Source organism: Lynx canadensis, chromosome B1 (genome assembly GCF_007474595.2).
Source record: "Lynx canadensis isolate LIC74 chromosome B1, mLynCan4.pri.v2, whole genome shotgun sequence".
In the NCBI taxonomy this organism is placed as follows: domain Eukaryota; kingdom Metazoa; phylum Chordata; class Mammalia; order Carnivora; family Felidae; genus Lynx; species Lynx canadensis.
The window spans coordinates 173712423-173726299 of record NC_044306.2 but is presented as its reverse complement, the minus strand read 5'-3'; the positions used below and the strand labels follow the sequence as shown (position 1 = coordinate 173726299).

General features: G+C 42.0%; 1 protein-coding gene across 4 annotated transcripts in view; it reads left to right on the top strand.

Moving 5' to 3' along the window:
* Positions 1–13877, top strand: part of FAM114A1 (family with sequence similarity 114 member A1) — a 69297-nt gene that overhangs the window by 18575 nt on the left and 36845 nt on the right. For all 4 annotated transcript variants that reach the window (XM_030314043.1, XM_030314042.1, XM_032593007.1 and 1 more), the window contains exon 3: positions 3230–3317. In XM_030314043.1, the coding sequence (XP_030169903.1) occupies positions 3230–3317 (88 nt within the window). The remainder of the gene's footprint in view (positions 1–3229; positions 3318–13877) is intronic.

Here is a 13877-nt window from a genome sequence, read left to right as displayed (position 1 = left end):
TCAGTCGGTTGAGCGTCTGACTTCAGCTCAGGTCATGGTCTCACGGTTCGTGGGTTCGAGCCCCACGTCGGGCTCTGTGCTGACAGCTCAGAGCCTGGAGCCTGCTTTGGATTCTGTGTCTCCCCTCTCTCTGTGCCCCTCCCCTGCCCATGCTCTGTCTCTCTCTGTCTCTCAAAAGTGAATAAAGATTAAAAAAAAATTTTTTTTAATGATCTCCAGTTGAGTTTTGGGTATCCCTCTTGATCAAGCCAAGTCTGATTTTGCTCTCGAAATGAAGTCATAATGTTCTGAGAGTTTATGAACAGGAACAGGAAGTTAAGAGAGTTTCCATCTGGTGGCTTCTGTGTTCTCTGTGAATTAGGATGTGAAGCTGACTGTTTGCTTTAAGTTTATTTATTTATTTTGAGAGAGAGAAAGAGAGAGAGAGAGAGAACAAGTGTGGGAGAGGGGCAGAGAGAGAGAGAGAGGGAAAGAAATATCCCAAGCAAGCTTCATACTGTCAGCGTGGAGCCTGACACGGAGCTCGACCTTGAGATCATGACTTGAACTGAAACCAAGAGTTGGACTTAACCAACTGAGCAACCAGGCACCCCAAAGCTGTTTGTTAAAGGAGGTGAGGGTTACATGGGGTGAAGGTGAGAAAAAAGTTTTAAAATAACCATATTTGTTTAATGAAAGATCTGAGTAGATCCATGCCCCCTACTTTATAGACTCATAAGCCATTTAAAGCAGAGACAATACTCAAGATGAGAATTCATGTTGAACATTTAGTTTATATGGTTTTTATATCAAATGTGCACATTTAGTCATTTGAGTATTTGCCATTGATAACAAATTTTCTTTGCAGCTGATCACGAGGTCGCAGCTCAATGTCAAAGGAGCTTTATTAATAAAGCAATTGAAGCATTTATACTGCAAAATATTCTAGACTCATTTAACATTTATTTTCATTTGCTAGTCAATTACCAGCTGTCAGAGCATATTAAGTATTATAAATCTGAGTCAAAAGCTGTCACCCCTAAGTGTATTAACTCTCCCTAATCACATAGGTAGTGATTTGTCCTGTAAAAGAATGATATTAATCACCAACTTACATCTGTCTTCATGATGGTATAAAATTGCCACTGGCTTCCATTGCAAAAGTGAAGTAAATCAATGTAGACACCAAAAATGAAAGCAGACAGTCATGAATCATGAGTATTTCCATTCATGTTAACAAGCTCCTCATTGTTTCCAGGCAGAAATAAATGTCAGCCAACTTTCAAAGCTTTTTTGCTCCTTAGTGTTAAAAATGTAGATGATGATGATCACTAGTTAACGTTGATGGAGTTTTTATTATGTGCCAGGCATTATGCTCAAAGTTTTATATGAATTATTTCTTTTTAACATTGACAATAATCCTGTGAGTTTATTGGCTCTTATATTTATGGTTCTTACACTACCATACCTTTCATTTCATAATGAATAAATGATAGCTTGAAAGACTTGAATAACTTGCCCAAAATGGGAGAGCCTGGAGTCAAACCCAAGCAGTTTAATTCCATAACCTCTCCTCTTGACCAGTATTCTACAGTGATGGATGGTGTTTGATATTTACTAGGTGAATTGGTTAAGAATGCATTTGGGTACAAATAACTAAAATCCAACATATAGTAGCTTACCCAATAGCAACTTATTTTTTCTGGCTTAACAAAAAGAATGAAGACAGGCGGCTACTCATATTGGTTTAGTAGCTCAGCAACGCCAGGACCAGTGACTCTGTGATTCCCTGAACTTTCTCTCATGGCAGCAAAAATGGCTGCTTCAGTTTCAAGTACCACGTTTATATGCAGGGCAGGAAAAAAAGGATGACGGTAAGAGTTGGCACCAGCCATAACTGTGTAGTTTGTCATGAAAGCAAAAGCTTTCCCGTTTACATCTCATTGGCTAAAACTGTTTGACCTGTCCACCCTCATCTGCAAAGGTAGAAGGCAGCAGGGAGAAGGGGGAGGCGGAGGCTGATGGACCAGCCTTGGGTCCAAAGTTATAGGCTCTACAACCTCCGTAGGAATATTTCACTGAACTTTCTCTTTTTTTGGAGTAAAGAGCTGTGATTCTCTAACACCTCATGTACTACTCCGAATGTATTCTTGCCTCATTTTCTAGAATGTATTCCTAAATAATAAGGGAAAGCTGCAGTTCCACTAATTGAGTCAGGGCTCATTGGTTACAAGCAACAAAAACTATTACACACTGAAGAAAATGGGTGACTTTCAGTCATTTATTCAACAAATAAATGTATTAAGTACTCATTGTATGCCATGTACTCTTCCAGGCCCTGGGGATATACCAGTGAACAAAACATTTAAAAAAGAAACAGACGGACAGACTTACTGACTATGCAGGAACCTCATGGAACCCAAAGATAGGAATGCGGTAGGCCCTTGAAGAGGGACAGGAACCAGGGGCCCAGAAGCTGTCAGGAATTCAACAGCTTCTCTCCGCATATCTCCTTCATCTGCTCACTCTGATTTCTCTTAATCTGTAGTCACCATGATGGATAGAATATGGTCCCCTACACGGCCTGACTTTTCATCTTCTATTCAAGCAGCCAGCTCAAGCTGAACCAGAGTCTCTCAATCTCAATCCAAATACTTAGGCAGAAGAACTTGAATCCACAGAGCCCGGGGACAGTGAGAGATATAGTTACAGTGGTCACCGTGAGTGGAGTGGACACCTTGAACGGCATCTACCTCAAAAGGCTACCTGTTGCTGCTGCCCATCCCCCAGCTTATTGGTGCTCTTCTAGACACTTAGCCCATCATCCCTCAGAACTCCCTCCTGCCACCCCAGAGGTTAGTTACCTCTAACCTGGAAGAGGACATTTGCTTACCTATGTTAAAGTTGCCCATTTAAACTTTTTCAAATCACTTTGCACCCTAATATAGTAAATGTTTTCCCCCTCACAAGCCTCGTCCCTATCTTCCAGATAATGGGATATTTGGGTCTTTGTTAACATCAAACTTACTTCAAGCAGAGCCCTCAGAAGCCAACACCACTACTAATCAATTTTGTTCCAAAGTATGCATTGAAATGTGGGTCGGTGTATTCTGTTATGGCCCTTATAAATGCGAAGCCAGGGAGATATGGTTATTTTTTTTAGCTTTCTTTTTGTTTCAAACCAATGGGTGTTTTTTCACTCATGCGTGTACTGAATTGCTAACCTTGGGGCTAATTTGTTTTTCTACAGGCTGTGGATTCCCCATCACATGGAGGGGGATGGGCAGGCTGGGGCTCCTGGGGCAAATCTCTGCTCTCATCAGCATCTGCCACAGTAGGTAAGAATTATATGTTGCATTTGAATGGGTAAAGTTCAGAAGCCTAATAATAGCATTTGACATTTTGATCATACCATGTACTGATAGAGTTTAACATTAGCCCATGAGATAATAAGAGCAAATCATTTTTAGTGCTTGCAGCTCTAAGTACTTCATGTATATTGATACATTTTTTCCTCAGAATAACCCTACAAAAGAGGTATTTTGGGGGAGCGTCTGGGTGGCTTAGTCGGTTATGTGTCCAACTTCGGCTCAGGTCATGATCTCACGGTTCGTTTATTCCACCCCAATGTCGGGCTCTGTGCTGTCAGCACAGAGCCTGGAGCCTGCTTCGGATTCTATGTCTCCCTCTCTCTCTGCCCCTTCCCCACTTGCACTCTGTCTCTGTCTCTGTCTCTGTCTCTCAAAAATAAATAACCACTTAAAAAATAAAATAAAATCTTTAAAAAAAAAAAACAAAGTCAAAAGTAGGTGGGCTGAGATTTGAACCTAGTAGTATAGATTTAACCACTATATTATATTGCCCCTTAAAATGTAAGATTTGAGCTCTTATAATATATTCTTAAAGTTTTGTCCTTATCATCCCACCAGAATGTTTTAAAATATACAACTAACCTACTCTGTGAAAAGATTTGGGGTATTTCAATAAAATATGCAGGTATGAAGGATAGAGTAAATATCCCAAATTGATAGAGTTAACTGTAATTGAGCATTGACCTTGACTCTGAGCTTCTTGGCTGCCAGTAGATTATCAATATTTCATTGAATGATAAACCAAAACTTAGTTTATCTAGATAAATTTATTTTCCGGTGTTAAATTTTTGAAGACATTTCTTGTATCAGCTCTGGGTGTACAAAGAGAAAATATAATGGACAGTGTCTTCATCAGCATAGGTTTGGCAAGTATTCTTCGTGTGACCAATTCTTTTTTTTTAATTTTTTCTTTTAGATTTATTTATTTTTGAGAAACAGAGTGAGACAAAGGGTGAGCGGGGGAGGGGCAGAGAGAGAAGGAGACACAGAATCTGAAGCAGGCTCCAGGCTCTGAGCAAGCGGTCAGCACAGAGCCTGATGTGGGGCTCGAACCCACGAACTGTGAGATCATGACCTGAGCTGAAGTCAGACGCTCAACCGACTGAGCCACCCAGGTGCCCCTTGTGTGACCAGTTCTTATGTGCATCTTTCATGAAAACGGAAGGAATAACAGCAACATGTCTAAGATAATTTAGCAAAGGCATTTCATCTTGAAGGTGGAACAAATGAGGAGCAGGACAGGGAAGCAGCAGGTAATGTGGCTTTCAGATCATCTAAGTCAAGTGTTCTCAAGGTGTACTCCATGGCTGTAAGGATCTTGTAATGGGCCATAAATTGGTCCAATTCACTGGATAGGAGGGATAGGAAGGTCGAAGGTCTTTTGCCCCACTCTGATGGCCCATGGTCACAGTTTAAGGGCCAGCTGTCCAATTTGATAGAATTTAGACTGTCTGGAAGAATTAGATAGACTTCATTCCTCTCTTTCCGTGTCTGGAATATCAGGGAACTCTGGCAAGAAGGAGATGGTGGTCAAATAAATGTTGGCCTTTGGGGAGGGCCCGGAGAGCAGATTTTTTTCTGTTGCTGATTTAAGGGGCCAGGTATGCTGTGGATTCTACATACGCAGATGGAAAAATCAACCGAGTTGAAGTAGAGGAACCTGTTTGGTTTTCCAAACAGGAAAGAGTCTCTTCAAGAGAGTGAAGACAGGTACCTGCAGCCATCTTGCTTCCTAGGGAAAACATTTGAGCTTTTAGTGGCTCTCAGATGGATCTTGCCACTGACGATATGTAGGAATGACATGCTTTCTGACCCCAAAACTAAAAATGTGGAGTCCAGGAGCGCCTGGGTGGCGCAGTCGGTTAAGCGTCCGACTTCAGCCAGGTCACGATCTCGCGGTCCGTGAGTTCGAGCCCCGAGTCAGGCTCTGGGCTGATGGCTCAGAGCCTGGAGCCTGCTTCCGATTCTGTGTCTCCCTCTCTCTCTCTGCCCCTCCCCCGTTCATGCTCTGTCTCTCTCTGTCCCAAAAATAAATAAACGTTCAAAAAAAAAAAGAAAATTAAAAAAAAAAAAAAAGTTCAAAGCTTAAAAAAAAAAAAAATGTGGAGTCCAGAAGTTTTTGACATTTGTTAAATCGTGGAACAGTAAATAATATGGTTTCCAAATTACACAGCTCTCCTCATGGTTTATGTCATAAAACATTACAGTCTCCTGGATGCTTCCAATAGTGGTAATGGTGTCCACATCTGCCCTGGCTGATAATGAATTTGGTGCTTTGAAAAGTTCTATTATAGACCAAGGATTTGCTTTCTTGTTAAAAATTTAAGTATAAGTTCCTTCCACAGTAAACACTGAAATCAACTGCCCTGTGGGGAGCAGTTCAGGTGTTTTTTGTACACTTACAAGTGCACCTACCTGAATCTGCTCTGCCCCCAGTTCAGTCTGTCATTGTTTCTCACCAATCAGTGGCTACACCTGATCATTTGACTTTGTGCTTCACTGGATCCATATGAAGTTTTCTATCCACCAACCGCCAGCCTGTTAAACTTACTACTCCGTTATCTTCTTAGGTGTCCTGTCGTAATCTGACCTTTGCACATATACAGCCTAGTGCAGCTGTGGTCCAGTGGACTATGTTCCAAGGCCTCTGGGATTTATTGCCCAGTTCATATGTAACCAGTAGACGATGCTGGCTTTACTGCTTAAAAAGCAGGATGTGATTCTTGTGGCAGGTCCCACCCCATACCGGTGGGCACTCATCTTTTAATTTGACCTGAAGTCAGTGTGTTAATCTATAACCTATGCTTGTATTTGGTGTTACTCTTGAAGTTTCCCTGTGTCTAAGGCACCACGAAGATGATAGATGTTGGATCTTGTTAATGTTACAACCACTTTAAATTTCTGGTGGTTCTCACCTGGCTTTGTACACTGATTGAAAAAAGCCTAGAGGCGCCTGGGTGGCTCAGTAGGTTAAGCATCCGACTTCGGCTCAGGTCACGATCTCACGGTCGTAAATTCAAGCCCCGCATCGGCCTCCATGCTGACAGCTCAGAGCCTGGAGCCTGCTTCGGATTCTGTGTCTCTGCTCTCTCTGCCCCTCCCCTGCACTTGCTCTGTCTCCGTGTCTCTCTCTCTCTCAGAAATAAACATTAAAAAATTTTTAAAAAATAAAAGAAAGCCTAGAGATATAACTGCTGTGGACCAGCAGGATCGCTGTGCCAGTCACTGTGGCCACTTTCTCTTTTTTTTAAAGCAATTTTTTTTTTTCAACGTTTATTTATTTTTGGGACAGAGAGAGACAGAGCATGAACGGGGGAGGGGCAGAGAGAGAGGGAGACACAGAATCGGAAACAGGCTCCAGGCTCTGAGCCATCAGCCCAGAGCCTGACGCGGGGCTCGAACTCACGGACCGCGAGATCGTGACCTGGCTGAAGTCGGACGCTTAACCGACTGCGCCACCCAGGCACCCCGGCCACTTTCTCTTTTATGGTTAGTGGAGATATGGTTCATCTGAGATTGGCATTTGCACATTGCCCCATAAAATAGCGGAATGAAGTTCAGTATAACCTCTTGTATTCGTTTCTATTGCTGTATAGCAAATTACCACAAATTTAGAGGCTTAAAACAATGTATCTTAATTATCTCGGTTTCCGTGGGTCAGGAGTTCAGGTCGGGGATACCTGGGTTCTCTGCTCAGTGACTTTACCAGGCTGAAATCAGGTGTGCCAGCTAGCTGCATTCTCATTTGATAGTCAGGGTCGTCTTGCAAGGTTGTTCAAGTTGTGGGCAAAATTCAATTCCTTGAGGTTATAGGGCTGACACCCCCATTTTCTTGCTGGGGATTGGCCAGGGTCACTCTCAGCTCCTCCAGGCTGCCTTCAGGGCCTTCTTCAAAGCCAACAGGATAATCTCACCCACACTTCAAATCTCTCCCGTTAGGAAGGGCCTAGTCCCTTTTAAAGGCTCACCTGATAAAATTCAGGCCCACCCAGGATGATCTACTTTGATACACTTAAATTCAATGGATTAAGGACCTTAATTATAACTGAAAAATCCCTTCACCTTTGCCATACAACTGTCACCTAACCACGGGAGTGAAAGCCCAACATTTTCACAATGACCCTGCTGTGCTCAGAGGGGAGGGGATTACCCAGGGTGTGTACACCAGGGAGCAGAATCTTGCCCTTCCTACCCTACCCTACCACATTTCCCTTTTCTGTTTGAAATCCTCATCATTTACACCACTAAGTCCAGAAATTTTATATTTTTTGTGCCTCTAGCTACATGCTGGAATTGTTAGAAGCATTTAAATCTTGGCATTCTTCTCATTTGCAACCAGCAATGGCCAAAAGGCACATGAGGGAGCTCAAGCAAATTTTGAAATGTTGATGCTTCTCCTTAGAATCCTATTAGATAAATTGGAACTATTTTTAGAAGAGTAGAGCCTAAACTGGTCCATCACCACTGGTCACCGCACCCCGAATAAATGCAATAGCAATAACACTGAATACCATCCCTAAGTTACTCCTAAGGCATATTTTGGAGATTTCTGGCCAAGATATGCTGTGACTCTGTGTAGTAATAGTACCTAAAATAATAGCAATACATACTTTAAAACTGGGTAAGTATCTCCATGGATGTGATAGAGAACTAAAACTTGTAGCATAAGGGGGTGGGGGTGAGGGGCTGAAGTTACGGGTTCCAAGGCTGGAGACAGGCAATGGTGGTAGTTGGGAGATTGACTCCCAAAAGATAATATGGATCACAAGCGTCCCCACAAATGGAGAAGTGCCATAGCCTGGCTCACAACCTGAAACACAGGGCTGGAGTAGAGTTTAAAAAGTCCTGGGTGCCATCCTGGATTGTCGTCTATATTAAGCTGCTACTTAGGGAATGAGAGAAGCAAGTCAGGGACACCTTCTGTTATGTACGGCATAATATCCACCCAAGACTTTGTAGCACTAATAGTTTATTAGCACAAGGAAAAGAGACATTGGAAAACAGAGCACTCCCAGCAGTAGATGAGCTCTTGAAGGTTTATAAATTGCCTGTGGAAAGTAAAGAAAGAAAATAATCACACATTCCATTGCAATTGACTCCCGCTCAGAAAGCTCATGTTACCCCCAGGGTAATTCTGGTTGCAGACACAGAAGTGCAAAACACGTAGTTGGTAACAAAACACAGAGCTGTCAATTGAGCACTAGAAATAGAAGCCAATACTTCATACACTTGTTGAAAAACTGCAGTCACAGTAGTTGGAACTGTTCAGAGTTTGCAGGAGAGTACTTGGAGAATTGAAACATTGGAAGGTGGTTCTCTCTTAGAAAGGGCGCTGGACCAGGAATCATAAAGATCTGAGACCTGGTCCTGACTGTTACTAACTTGTGATCTCAGAGGACAGTCACTAAACTACAACACCATGCACCTTATTTGGATTAGATTCCTTATTTGGAAAAGTATGGGTGGGGGGACTTAAGAAATTCTCAGATTCCTTCCACCTTCCAGAATATGATGATTCGTTAGTCTATGACTATATATAGAAGGAGAAAGATATTTATAACCCCTATGCGAAATGGGAAAACGCAAAAAATGATTCACTTTTTGCTACTTTGTATTTTCGTATTTGGTCTTTTGCCTCACTACTTTGACCCCAAGGTTAAGGGAAAATGAGAAGAAATGGCCTCCCAATACTTGATATAAAATCAAACAGTTCTCAGCCAACAATTATTTCTGGAGAGACTATAACTCTTACATTAGCTCCATCCACAGCTACGCTGTCATCATGTCCTAAGAAGACTTGATCACATGCCACCCGTGTCTTTGGACAAGTTCATAAAATGAAATTAAAATTGTTAATCATTTGAAAAAAAAATTTTTTTTTCAACGTTTTTTATTTATTTTGGGACAGAGAGAGACAGAGCATGAACGGGGGAGGGGCAGAGAGAGAGGGAGACACAGTATCGGAAACAGGCTCCAGGCTCCGAGCCATCAGCCCAGAGCCTGACGCGGGGCTCGAACTCACGGACCGCGAGATCGTGACCTGGCTGAAGTCGGACGCTTAACCGACTGCGCCACCCAGGCGCCCCTAAAATTGTTAATCATTTGAGATCCAGGCCGAAGCCGGAATGAAAAAGGAAAATATAAAAAATAATGATTTTGATGACCATTTCAAAGCGATGCTGTGAGAACCAGATGTGATTTCCCGCCAGCATCTGAGAGGCCTGACTTTTTCCTACACGATAGACTGGTAATCAAAATGAAAGTCAACAATGCTGAAACATATACAGATAGAGCGAGGTACAAATTGTATAGTAGAATACAGCAACTTGTTTCTAGATATTACAAAAGTCCTAAATGGTTTTTTTTTTTTAAATTCTAGTTTTGACAGTTTTATAAGTCTAAACACCATACCTGAGGAGAGAGAGGTGTATCTGATGTGTATATTTTTACCTTTTCAAAATTACCATCGTTCCCCTTTCCCATCCTCTTCCAAGTTATACAGTTTTCCCCTTCTGCACATTTTAATGAAACCCTTCCACCAGCACTGTCAGAAATAATGACAGCGTTTATTCCAGAGAATGGCAAACTTGTCAAAATGATACTACAGTGAGAACCCTTAACTGGGTAAATCACTATCGATATCACATGGATTCATTTCTGAAGGTGACGTCACTGATCGTGTGAAAATTCTCCAGGATCATTAATACAGACAATTATAGGATGATAGGTCAGTGCATAGAGTTTGTTCACAATCTATGAATAAGACCGAGGGGTTAATGAATGTCTGTTTAACTGCCAGACACGTGCTATCGGTTCAGAGACATTTCTTGTCAATTTTGAACCTAAAAAGAAGTGAGTATCTGACTACGGAGTGGACACCAAGCCTTAGAAGGAAGGCTTTCCCAGAAGGAAGGTGGAATGGATCCTCTTTTTGCTGCACTGATGTTTGCTTTAGTTGAGCACAGCCAACATCATCTGTGTTTTTCCAAACAACTACTACTCACGACTTTTTATACTATCTTGAATTCCTTGATAGAAGTTGGAGATGCAGCCAACTTATTGCAGTTTATTTTTAAACTGTTGTATTTCTCAGGGCACCTGGGTGGCTCAGTCGGTTAAGCATCCGACTTTAGCTTAAGTCATGATCTCACCTTTGGTGAGTTGGAGCCCCGCGTCAGGCTCTGTGCTGACAGCACAGAGCCTGGACCTGCTTCAGATTCTGTGTCTCCTTCTCTCTGCCCTCTCTCATTTATATTCTGTCTTTCTCTGTGTCTCAAAAATAAATAAATGAACAAACAAACATTGAAAAAAAAATTTTAACTGCTGTATTTCTCAAAAACTCACCCAGAGTTTAAACTGATACAACTTTCAGAAGAGCAATTAGCATTATCCATAAAATTTTAAATGCACATACCTTCTAACCCAGTAGTTCTGCTGATCCTTTGAAAAAATTCATTAATATATAAAAAGATGTTCAATACAGAATTCACTCAGCAAATGCTTACTGTTCCAGACACTATTCTAAGCACTGGAGATAAGGCAGTGAGCACAAGACACAAAGACCCTTGCCCTAGCAGGGCTTACATATGACTGGAAGGAGACAGACAATAGACAATATACATAATAAATAGGAAATTATATAGAGGGCTAGAAAGTGTAAGTCTCTGAGAAACATAAAGTGGAGTAGGGAGCACAGGTTAAGGTTTTAAAATGGTGGTGAGGGATAGGTCTCAGGGAGGTGATAACGGAGCAAAGACCTGAAGGAGGTGAGGGAGTTGGCCGGGCATATATGAAAAACTTAAAACACCTCAAGTATCCATCCACAGAGCATGTTAGCTATTTGGATGTAGTGCAATGTAGATGTTTGGAAGAATAATCTATGCAACCATTAAGCTTTTTTTAAGGCTTGTTTATTTGTCTAGAGAGAGACAGCACAAGAGAAGGAGGAACAGAGAGAGAGGGAGACACAGAATCTGAAGCAGGCTCCAGGCTCGCAGCTGTCAGCACAGAGCCTGACATGGGGTTTGAATTCACGAACCGTGAGATCTTGACCTGAGCCAAAATCAAGAGTCAGATGCTTAACTGACCGAGCCACCTAGGCGCCCCTCTATGCAACCATTAAAAAGAATGAGGTAGGGGCACCTGGGTGGCTCAGTCGGTTAAGCGTCCAAGTCTTAATTTTGGGTCAGGTCGTGATCTCACAGTTCGTGAGTTCGAGCCCAGCGTCGGGCTCTGCACTGACAGCACAGAGCCTGCTTGGGATTCTCTCTCTCCCTGTCTCTCTCTGTTATTCCCCTGCTCGTGTGCCGTCTCTCTCAAAATAAATAAATAAGCACTGAAAAAAAAAAAAAAAGAATGAGGCAGATGAGTGTTGTAGGTCAGATGCCTGGGGGAGACACAGGCAGAAGTTAGGCTGTGGAGTTTCACTGTGAAGTGCTCTCAGGATCAAGCCTTGCAGGAGAGTGAAGGATTGGGAAGCAGAACTGCAATGCAGGTTTGTCAGAGGCCTCAGTTTGTCCCCTAGGGAGCGGCGGAGGGGGTGGGGGGTAGGGTCAGGATGACTCTCCAGAGATGTCCCCCATAATGCACAGGGCACCACACTCGGCCCCTACCACCACCTGCATGTGCCGTATATTTTGAAGTAGAAGAAGCCCGGTCCGGAACACTTCTACATAGATATATGCTTTTTAAAAATGTTCTTGAAAAAAAATCACAAGAAACAAATAAGGGTTGTTATCTTTAGAAGGAAATGGGGGACCAGGGGCGCAGAGAGGAAGGTAGGGTCACTTAAAGTCTTTTAAGAGCTCCAAGCACTTTTCCTTTTTGAAGTTCCTCCTGTATCACAGCAAATGTAATGAAACACAGCCATATGCCTCATTAAATATATAATTTACAGGGGCGCCTGGGTGGCTCAGTCAGGTTAGTATCTGACTCTTGATTTCAGCTCAGGTCGAGATCTCACGGTTTGTGGGATCGAGCTCCACGTCACGCTCTGTGCTGACGGTGTGGAGCCTGCTTGGGATTCTCTCTCTCAACCTCTCCTTCTGCCCCTCCTCCTCTTGTGCTCAAGCACTCGCTCTCTCGCTCTCTCTCAAAAATAAAATAAACATTAAAAACTTCTAAAGTAAATAAATACATAATTTACATATGACTATGTAAGAGTTGAATTCATTTGAACTGTAGCTGACCCATTGACCTAATATCACATTTTGAATACATTTAAGTAAGTATTGATTAATTTCTATTTCCAATTTGCATATTTTCCTTTCTGTCTTTTAGAAGCAACATTTTTTTTCAGGTCTTAAACGTTTCCATAGGCTTTTATAAGCTCATAGACTCTACTGTCTATTATGTTAGTAAGTCACCAGAAGTAGTCTAGGGAGAAAGAGGCTGGCCCACCTTCTGTTGTCTGTGATTCTAAACTCTTTGAATTTGGTAATATAAATGTTTTTGTTTTAAAAATCAACCAGGTAGATCAGGAAAGTGAAATTATGAGTTTTTTTTAAGTTTCTTTTATATATATCCATTTCTTAAAGAAAAATAAAGAAATGGAAAAGAAGGAAACATTGTATTAAAAATTAAAATAGGGGGAGTCCTCTGAATGAGTTAGCTGGTCCCCTGCGTGCATGGGCTTTACCATATGGGACCAGTAGAAAGTACTCATGGAGGGGCACCTGGGTGGCTCGGTTGGTTAAGTGTCTGACTTTGGCTCAGGTCGTAATCTCAAGGTTCATGAGTTCAAGCCCCACATCGGGCTCTTTGCTGTCTGTGCAGAGTCCACTTCGGATCCTATGTCTCCCTCTTTCTCTACCCCTCCTGGCTCACACTCTGTCTCTCAAAAATAAATAAACATTAAAAAAAGAAGAAGAAGAAAGAAAATACTTGTAGAGTTAGCCAGTCATCCAGGGTGCTGCAGAGAACTACTCTTGCTTCCCTAAGTTACCTCTTGGCAACAAATTAGTTTCTTCCTCCACAAAGAGGGGAGACCTCGCTTTAATGGGTTTTAATCTTGGTGGAACTCACAAAATAATGGCTTGGTGATATCATGTGCTTTTTGAGGGGAAAAAAAACTTAAACTGGATGTATAAGATAACACCACACAGCATCTAGGATCTGTGCCTGCACAGCATGGGGATGATTCTAAAAACATCACACCTGCCAACCCCTGACTGAAAGGGGCAGAATTAGAAGAAGATTTCACTCCAGAAGTGGCCTTTGCCTTGCTGTCTAGTCAAGGTAAGGGAAGTCCAGTAATTTTAGCCTAAGCTAGTTTTTTAAAAATAAAAAATCAGATCAAGGATCTGATTTCCAAGAAGTTATAGAAATGGGACTAAAATGACATTTAATCCACTGTAAATGGCATATAAAACTTTCTTAATATAGCATAATGGTTAAGCGTGTAAATTCTAGAGTTAGGACTGGGTTCAAAACCTGCCTCTGCAGGTTTGGGACCATGGGCAAATTATTTCATGTCACCAATATCTCAGTTTTCTCCATTGTGAAACAGGCATAATAGTATCCCTTATC